The sequence below is a fragment of the Pipistrellus kuhlii genome, unplaced genomic scaffold, assembly GCF_014108245.1.
Source record: "Pipistrellus kuhlii isolate mPipKuh1 unplaced genomic scaffold, mPipKuh1.p scaffold_m20_p_97, whole genome shotgun sequence".
NCBI lineage: Eukaryota > Metazoa > Chordata > Mammalia > Chiroptera > Vespertilionidae > Pipistrellus > Pipistrellus kuhlii.
The window spans coordinates 487,721-496,858 of NW_023425603.1; the positions used below are offsets into that span (position 1 = coordinate 487,721).

Sequence of the window (9,138 nt, forward strand, 5' to 3'; positions counted from 1 at the left end):
GTGGTGGTGCTCTGAGTGCCGTTGCCAACCTCCCTGAGGTGAGGGGGGTGTGGTCTCCTCCGCTCATCCCTTCCACCCCCATCATCACTGCTGTCCGTGTCCATGAGTTCTCTCTTCTGTTTTGCTCCGTCTCCCTCCCCAACCATTCACCCCCAGCTGTCAGCCTTCTCTCTGAATCTGTCTGTTTGACTTGTCAGTGCGTGTGCGCATTAGATTCCACATCTGAGTGAAGTCACATCGTCTTGTCTCCTCTGACTGGCTTACTTCGCTCCGCATAGTGCTCTCCGGTGCCAGCCATGCTGCCGCAAAGGGAAAACATTTTCTTTTTTAAAAACATTTCTTTTCAGCAGAGTAGTATTCCATCGTGTAAATGTACAACAGCTTTTTCTCCCCTCCCCCTGTTTTAAGTCTTACGGAATATTTTATTTTATTTTATTTTATTTTATTTTATTTTATTTCATTTTATTTTATTTTATTTTATTTTATTTTATTTTATTTTATTGGTACCACAGCTTTTTTAGCCACTTGTCTACTGATGGACACTTGGGTTACTCCAGATCTTGCTGTTGAAAATGACGCTGCAGTGAACACAGATATTCTTCTGAACTAGTGTTTGAGTTTCTTTGGATAAATTCCCGGGAGAGGAATTACTGGGTCATAAGACAGTTGCATTTTCCAAAGTTCTTTATAAAGTTTGGATATTAACCCATCAGATGTATCACCGGCAGATCGTCTCCCATTGAGTGGGCTGTCTTTATATTTTGTTGACGGCTTCCTTCGCTATGGAAAACGCTTTAGTTTAATGTGGTTCCTTGTGTTTGTTTTTCTTTGGTTGCCCTTGCCCAAGGAGATGCATCAGAAACAATATTGCTACTGGAAATGGCTGTTTCCTTCTGGAAGGGTTATGGTTTCATGTGCCTTTAAGTCTGTGGTCCAGGCTGTGGTGGAAGGTGGTCTGGTGGCATTTGTCTGTGTGTATCTGTCCACGCCTCTTGCCGTGTGGCCTTCAGCCTGTTTGGGTGTGTGTGTGCTCTGCCCACCCGTGTGTGTGTGTGTGTGTGTGTGCTCTGCCCACCCGTGTGTGTGTGTGTGTGTGTGTGTGTGTGTGTGCTGTGTGTGCTCTGCCCACCCGTGTGTGTGTGTGTGTGTGTGTGTGTGTGTGTGTGCTCTGCCCACCCGTGTGTGTGTGTGTGTGTGTGTGTGTGTGCTCTGCCCACCCGTGTGTGTGTGTGTGTGTGTGTGTGTGTGCTCTGCCCACCCGTGTGTGTAGTGTGTGTGTGTGTGTGTGTGTGTGTGTGTACTGTGTGTGCTATGCCCACCCGTGTGTGTACTGTGTGTTGTGTGTGCTCTGCGCTCGTGTGTGTGTGTGTGTACTGTGTGTGCTCTGTGCGCTCATGTGTGTGTGAGTGTGTGTGTACTATGTGTGCTCTGCGCGCCCTTGTGTGTGTGTGTGAGTGTGTGTACTGTGTGTGCTCTGTGCGCCCATGTGTGTGTGAGTGTGTGTGTACTATGTGTGCTCTGCGCGCCCTTGTGTGTGTGTGTGTGTGTGTGTGTGTGTGTACTGTGTGTGCTCTGCGCGCCCTTGTGTGTGTGTGTGTGTGTATACTGTGTGTGCTCTGCGCGCCCTTGTGTGTGTGTGTGAGTGTGTATACTGTGTGTGCTCTGCGCGCCCTTGTGTGTGTGTGTGAGTGTGTGTACTGCGCGCCCTTGTGCTGCGCGGCCTCTGGGGAAACGGCTGTGTGGGGAGAAGCCTGCCCCTCCCGGCTGCAGGGCAGGGCCTCGGATTTCCGTGCCGGTTTCCTGTCTGCTCGTCTGTCTGTCCTCCTTCATGGCAGGCACTGTCTGGGAGAGCGTGGAAGTTGGGGGTCTGGAAGGACAGGTCCTCCGGATTGTCTTGGCCGTTCCTGGCCCTTTGTATCTTCATTTAAACATAGTCATCTTCTCAACTTGCAGAGAATGCTCCTACTAGGGTCTTGGTAGCGATCGAGTAGAGAATTAACACCATCCGACCATGAGACACCCACACCACAGCCTCACTGCTCTGCGTTTTGTTTCCAGTGTGTGGGTCTGCCCGTCCTTGCTGGGGTTGTTCCTCGGTATCTGGCACCTTCTTGATGTTCTTGTAAAGGACATTGTTTCTTAAATTAACCTTTTCCGCCTGCCCCTCTCTTTTTCTTCCTCTCTCCAATCAATAAAAAGAAAAAAAAGTGGCTCTTTTCTCTGTGTTTATGCGAGTGTGGGAAGCAGCGTGTGGTTTGCATCTGAGTTTGCCTGGAGCATCGAAGCTGACTGCACCGCGGAGCCTCCTGTGGCCCTTTCTGTGCTCCCCTCTCTGCCCCCCCCTCCCGCCCCGTCCTGAGGGTTCACTTCAGTGTTTGCTGCTTTGACTTGTTGGAAGGTGGAATAGGAGGCCAGCTCTCACTTCGGGGATGAGAACGTGGGTCCGAGGCCGCGCCTGGTGGTGCAGGAGGGAGCGGAGCTGCCTGCTCATCTCAGGGGCACTGCTCAGCTTCCGGCCTCTTTCCAAAGAGGAGGCCAGTCCTCACCGCCCGCCTCCAGGGTGCGAGGAGGGCCGCCCGCCTCCAGGGTGCCGAGGGCCGCAGAACATTGGGGCTCTGCTTGCATGGGAAGCACTCGCCCCAATCGGGATACGCTCTCCAGGGCGCATCTGCCCTTCCTCTAGGGCAGTGTTTCCAAAACTTTTGACATATGTGTACTGTTATGCCCAGACTTCGTCCTCCCGGGAGGTCAGAACGTCTTCTGATCCTCCTGCCCGTGGCCTTCATGGTGCGTCCACCAGGCATCTTCGGACACCAATTCCATGAGGGGTTTTACGTCCCTCCAGAGCGCGCGCACACCTACCGCGGCCAGTCAGACTCTCCGGATCGGGTTTTCCCTAATGGTCCCGGGGATCCCGGACGAATTCCCCCATCTGTTATGCCCAGACTTTGTGATCCCCAAGGACCACCGGGGAGCCGAGTCCGATGCAATAAACAAAAGAGCCTGTACCATGCTAGCATGGGCTCGTCCCACTCATGCCGGCAGCATGGCGGAAGAGCGCAAATTTCTCCCAGTGCAGGGGTTTTGAGGGCTAGGGATAACTCCGCCCTACGGGGCGGAGTTGGGAGCTCATCCTCGCCCCGCCCTGCCCTTTCATGTACCTTTTCTATAATTTTTGTAACGCTGAGTACCCCTCGTACTCATGAGAACATAGAATTAGGCGCAGCTAAGCACGGTGCAGTGCATATTCCCACCAAACTCCGGTGCAACGTGTACCCCCATCAGACTCTTCCCGTACCCCTGGGGTACGCGCACCACACTCTGGGAAACACTGCTCTAGGGAGACTCCCTGCTCTCCTGCGGCTGCACCCCCTCTTCCTCCAGCGCTGCTGGCTGCGGCGGGGGCGCAGGAGGAGAGCAGGGCCAGGAGCAGGGCTTTGGGCTCACAGGGCTCTGGGGTGGAAGAGCGGCTCGGAGTCACCTTGCAGAGGGAGCAGGATCCCCCATGGCCTCTGGCTCCGCCCGGCGCTCGCTGGACTCTGTTGGGTTGTGTGTCAGGGAACTGTTCGCCTGGGAATGACAAGAAACCTGACTCACGGCAGCTTGGACGATGAAGGAAATGCTTTTAAAAGGTGTTTTTATTGATCTCAGCGGAGGGGGGAGAAACATCAGAGTTGTTACCAGCACCGCCTCTCACACCCATTCTCTTCCCCACAAGCCCCGGAGCCCCGCACGGCCGGCTCCCCGGGCACTGGCTCCGCCCCGGGCCCCCCGCTGTCATCCCCCTCCCGCCGCTTCCGCCTGCGGGCTGAACCCCACCCCACTTCAGAGCTTCTTTATGGAAAGTAACAGCCTTTCTCTCTTAGATTCAGAGCATTAAACAGACCAACAGCGCTCTCAAAGAGAAGCTGGACGGGGGCATCGAGCCGTACCGACTCCCCGAGGTAGGCCTGCCGGTTCCCGTGGGGGCTAGCCCAGCCGCTCCCCGGCCCCCGCCCTCAGGGGTGCGGACGGCCCGTGGCTGAGCCGGCGTGAGGCCTGGCCTGAGGGTGGGGGCTCCCCAGGAGGGTGGCCGCTAACGGGACTCGTTTGGGTGTCCAGGTTGTTCAGAAGTTCAACGCGCGCTGGACCACAGAGGAGCAGCTGCTCGCCGTGCAGGGTATGGTCCTTGTCACTGAGAGCTTTCGGGGAGATGGTGAAATCCCCCACCCCCGTGCACTGCTCACATGGCAGCAGCTCCGGGTCATTGTCAGCCACACCCCCTCCCGCTGGCCTCCCAGCTTAGAGCTGCTGTGCAGGGCTCAGCTCTAGTGTGAGGAGCTCATTTTACAGGCTGAGTGTCGGGTTAAGGTCGGGGGGTAGCCTGGGACCTGAGAGGGAGTGTCCATAGTCACTGCGGTGGCGTGTTCGCGGGGCGTCGGAGGCAGGGCCGCCCTGACCTCTGGGAGCCGCCGTGGGTGTGGCCCCGGGGAGCCTGTAGGCTCCGTATCGGGCTCAGGAAGGCCTCAGCGGGGCCTCGGCGGTTTCTCCCTGTTGAAACCACACTCTTCAGCCATCAGGAAGTACGGCCGGGACTTCCAGGCCATCTCAGACGTGATTGGGAACAAGTCGGTGGTACAAGTGAAAAACTTTTTTGTGAATTACCGACGCCGCTTCAACATCGACGAGGTGCTGCAGGAGTGGGAGGCGGAGCACGGGAAAGAAGAGGCCAACGGGCCCGGCGGCCAGAAGCCCGTCAGGTCCCCGGACAGCGCGCTCAAGGTCCCCGAGGAGGACGAGGAGGTGAGCCCGCACCACCCCCCCGGCCGCCCCCCCGGCGCTGACGGCCGCACCTCGCGGGCAGGTCCCGGCCTGGCCGTCAGGCACTTGGCTTTGGCCACCATCTGTGTGAGGAGTTCACTCAGGTTTGTCCCCGGCGTTCCTGACACGTGAATTCCTGGGTACGTCCCTCATGTCACCCTGGCTTCCCACCCAGACTCGCTCGTTCCCTCCGCACTCAGGCCGGAGCGCTCTGCGGGGAGCGGGGAGCGGGGACTGCAGTGCCCGTGCCCTCGGAGCGGCCACGCCGTGCCGCGGGCGGGCTCACCGCTCCCCCAGGCAGTTCGGAGCGGTCGGCAGGACGGCCAGGTGGTGGTCAGGCAAGGGCTCCCCCGGCTGCAGGGACCCCGTTCCTCCTGCTGTGGGGCAGGTGGTTCTGTTCCCCGTCACAGGGCCCGTCACCGCCTCACTCACTGGCGCGGTTCACTGTGGTCGCTTCCCGGTCAGCGTGGCTTTACCAGGAAAGTCCCTCCTCATGCCTCCCACAGCCGGCTGTCCTCCGCCCTCAGGAGTGTCCGGCCTGCCGGCAGCGTGTGCTGCCCCGGCCGCTGGTTAGGGAGGCCCAGCCCCGCTGAGAGGCCCTGGTGCCAGGGTCCCGGCCAGCGCGGGGCCTGCTGCAGCCCCGGCTCACGCGGCATCTGAGCGGCACGAAGGCTCTTCGTCTTTGGCCGTGACTTCGTCCCCGGAGATTGCCCTTCAGCAGCAGCGCCCTCCTGAGGTCCGCTCCCCCGGGAGGCGTGAGCGGTGAGGCCTTGGGGCAGGACGTTCGAGTTTGCAGCAGAGATGCTTTCTCCCATGCGCTCGCCCTTCACACAGAAGTTGGGAGGCCGGGGAGGAGCCAGCAGGGGGCCCGGGGCTGGGGTGTCAGGGGCAGAGCAAGCGTTGAAACGGAGGAGGGAGAGGAAGGCTCCATGTCGCTCGGAGTCGATTCGCCATGGACGCCTAGCCCTTTGGGAACCTGAGCACCCCTGAAGGGTGCATTCCAGCTTCAGGATGCGAAGCTGTTGTTTCCTGGCAACAAGATGCCACGAGGGGAGCAGGGCCTGCAAGGGACCTTTAGGCTGGAGGTTTGGGGGGGAATGCTGTGGCAGCTGTGAAAGAGGGTCCTGCCATCTTGGGGTCTTAGGTGTCTTGTGTCCTCACAGGAGCCCCGGGGCCTCCAGCCGCGCTGCCCTCACCGAGCGCGCGCTTTCCCTGGCCGCGTTCTGCTTGTCCTGGGTGCTGGGCGCCCTGACTGGATTCTGCGAGGAGACAGCTGGACGGGGCCGAGCGGGCTCTGAGCGGGCACCTGGCTGCAGGGCCACACTGTGCAGCCGCCTCCTGGCTGCCTCAGGAGCTCTGTGCCCCTGTGTGGGCCGGCAGCAGGCCCCCCTGTCGCCTTGCAGGATGCCAGAACAAGCCGTTTGCATTGCTTCCTACTCTTTTATAATTTTTTTTATTGATTTCAGAGCAAGGAAAGAGGGAGAGGGATAGAAACATCGATCGGCTGCCTCCCACATGCCCTTCATGGGGGATGGAGCCTGCAACCCAGGCATGTGCCCTGCTAGGAATTGAACCTGACCTCATGGCTCAAAGGTCAACACTGAGCCCACGCCAGCCGGGCTGATTCTTTGTTCTCCTTTCCTCAGGCCGCTTCTGTTCTCGACGTCAGATACACCTCTGCCTCCTGAGGCACCCAGGCCGCTTCCCACACTGGTATGGGCGTCCGCGTTACCGGGCATCAGGTATGACACGGCATCACCTCGCCATCTGCTCCCACCTGTGGACAAGCAGCTATTACCAAAAACGGCAACACTTCGGTCCTGTGCTACATCTGCCTTAATTCTTTGCTCGTTCCTCCATGCTGGCGCACTCGCGCGGTCTCCGCCTGGGATCTCGCGGCTGCACGGCCCCGGCCCCGGCCCTGGGGCTGCCTCCCCAGGCAGAGGTCCGGCCCCAGGGGCTCTGGCCACCGTCCGCAGCTTCCGAGCAGGTGGCTGCCTGGAAGCCCACCTCTTCCTGCATGGCCCGGATCGCTCCTTTTGCATCATGTCCTTCTCAGCAACTGGACCTGTTGGCCTTCTAGAGGGTTCTCTGGTCCGGTGCGAGGCCCCCACCTAAGCGATCATGTTTCTGGATATCACCGTGTGTGCAGACTGCAGTAACCTTCATCGTGCCAAACCTCCCGATTCGGGCCTGCTTCCCGGGACCGGCTGATGCTGATCGGCTGATCGGCTAGTCCGCTAGCCGCTCCCCTGGGCCCGGCGGGCTCCCAGCGGCTCCCAGCGGCTCCCAGCAGCGCTCTGGACACGTGACTTAAAGGAACACGGACTCCACCCTCTGCCTTCAGCTCTCAGCGTGGCAGCCCAGGATGGGTGCCGCCTCGTTCCCCGCTTCCCCCAAACCAACTCCAAGAGATTGGGTCCGTACACTGCCTGGTGCTTGTACACTTGGACTTGGTGCCTTCTCCTGGGGCCGCCGCCTTCCCAGTCCTGTTTCTGCTTCAGCGCCGTAGCTCTTTCACGTCATTGCTTACCAAAGATGACATCCCGCGCGTGAGAGCCCGCTGCGCCCGACGGAGCAGACTTAGCCGTCGGGCAGGCCGCATGGGCCCGGAGCAGCCGGGAGGTTTCCAGATGCACGTCGTTCCCCTCCTGGGCAGCCTGGCTTCTCCCCGGCACTCCACACGCCTGGTCCGCAGGCCCCTGTGGGCTGCACACCCCGCCTCCCACAGCCGAGCAGAGCCAGGCGTGAGCAGGTGCTGGTGCTGCTGCTGCTGCTGCTGAGCTGCCGTGAGAGCAAGCAGCCCGCGGGGCGTGCACTGCCTGGCTGGACGGGGGCAAGTGGAACTTGTAAGAAACGTCCTGGGACGTCCGCTCGCTCTGCTCTCCGCCGGCCCAGAGCGGCTGCGGGCTGCGTGAGCCTGCCGCCCTCCCCGCAGCTCTGCCGGCACTGGACGCCGCAGGAGCTTCTGCTGTCGTTCCCCATCATTTAAACACTTTCCTGCTTTCAATACCAAAAAGAAAAGTGCGAGGCTTTAAGGCGCATAAGCAATTCTTAAGAATTTAAAATATGCAATTAAAATGGGATGTTTTGCTGTCAAGCACCTTGCCTTTTTAAAGTCAGCTGATTTAGGAAGAGGGTCAGCTAGAATCATAGCGTGTTTGGAATTGGACTTCTGGTTTAAAGGAACCTGGACAGAGGTCACTCTGAAGGGGCAGTAAGAGGGGACTTGCTGAGCTCGCGTCCGCTGTCCCTGCACGGGAGTCCCAGCAGGTGAGGACAGTCGGGAGGCAGAGGACCTGTCCGGGCTGGGAGCGAGAGAACACGGAACCACTCAGACTGGGTCTCCTCGGCATCGCAAGCCGGCTGTGCGAGTGCAGTGCAGGGCCGCGGAGCCCTCGCGCGGCTGCACGTCGCCCCGAGGACACGGCCTGGCAGGGGCGGAGGCTCCTCTCGCCCCCTCCTCCCGGCTCCCTCCTCTCCAGTCGGCAGGGCCTCCTGCAGGGGCTCTCACTGCCTGCGGGTTCCCCCCTCGGCCCAGCCTGTGTTCCTTGGGAACTGGTGCCCAGCCGCGGGGAGCGTGGTGCCGGCCTGCCTCGCACTGCGCTCTCCGGCCTTCACCTGCCTCGGCGCCACCGCGCTGGTCTTCCCGCCGGACGGCAGCTGCCGTGGGCTCCCCCAGGAAAAGAGGCGGCGTCTTGGCCTGGCTGCTGGCTGCTTCCGCCGGTTTCACGTCTGAGAGAGCACTGTCCTCAGCTGTCCGCACTGTCTCTGCAATGATGTAAATGCAAGAACCACTCTGCTGAAAGCGAGTGACTGGTCTCACCGACGTGGAGGCCCTTTTAAACATATCAAGACTTCGGTGCATCACAGGCGTGTGGGTGGGAGGTCAGGGACCATGTTCCCTCAGCTTTGTCTTCGTAAAGAGTATCAATGTGAATGTCATAATTATATCTATTTTTGTGCAAGATTTCTCCTAAGTATAAGTTATTGTGCAAAATATAGTACCATTGAAACAAATGATAGTTTTAGTTTAGAATTCCCAAAAGATATAAATTGTATTGCATATGCATTAAAGTTTGTTTTATTTAATTTCATGTAGCTGTGTAAAGTGTTAGGCAGTTTTTCTCGCTTCTCCATGGAAACACCTTGTTACTTGAATGCTGCACTGTCGGTTTGAACGGAGATCAGTTTCGTGATGCGGCTCTTCCCCAGGGAGACGGAGTGGCCAGGAGCCGAGGCCGGCGGCACCACGGAGTGGGCTCGCTGTGCGTGCACCCCAGACGCGTCCTGTGAAACGCTTTGATCGTTTTTAACTGTATACCCTTTGATGCTCAC

The 9,138-nt window shown here is 59.0% G+C and overlaps 1 protein-coding gene across 3 annotated transcripts in view; it reads left to right on the forward strand.

Moving 5' to 3' along the window:
* The window catches only part of RCOR1 (REST corepressor 1), an 88,338-nt gene extending 79,443 nt beyond the window's left edge, over nucleotides 1–8,895 (forward strand). For all 3 annotated transcript variants that reach the window (XM_045578362.1, XM_036429024.2, XM_036429023.2), the window contains 4 exons: nucleotides 3,867–3,944; nucleotides 4,102–4,159; nucleotides 4,553–4,782; nucleotides 6,447–8,895. In XM_045578362.1, the coding sequence (XP_045434318.1) occupies nucleotides 3,867–3,944; nucleotides 4,102–4,159; nucleotides 4,553–4,782; nucleotides 6,447–6,488 (408 nt within the window). In that variant the 3' untranslated portion in view covers nucleotides 6,489–8,895. The remainder of the gene's footprint in view (nucleotides 1–3,866; nucleotides 3,945–4,101; nucleotides 4,160–4,552; nucleotides 4,783–6,446) is intronic.
* The last annotated feature ends 243 nt before the right edge of the window (nucleotides 8,896–9,138 follow it).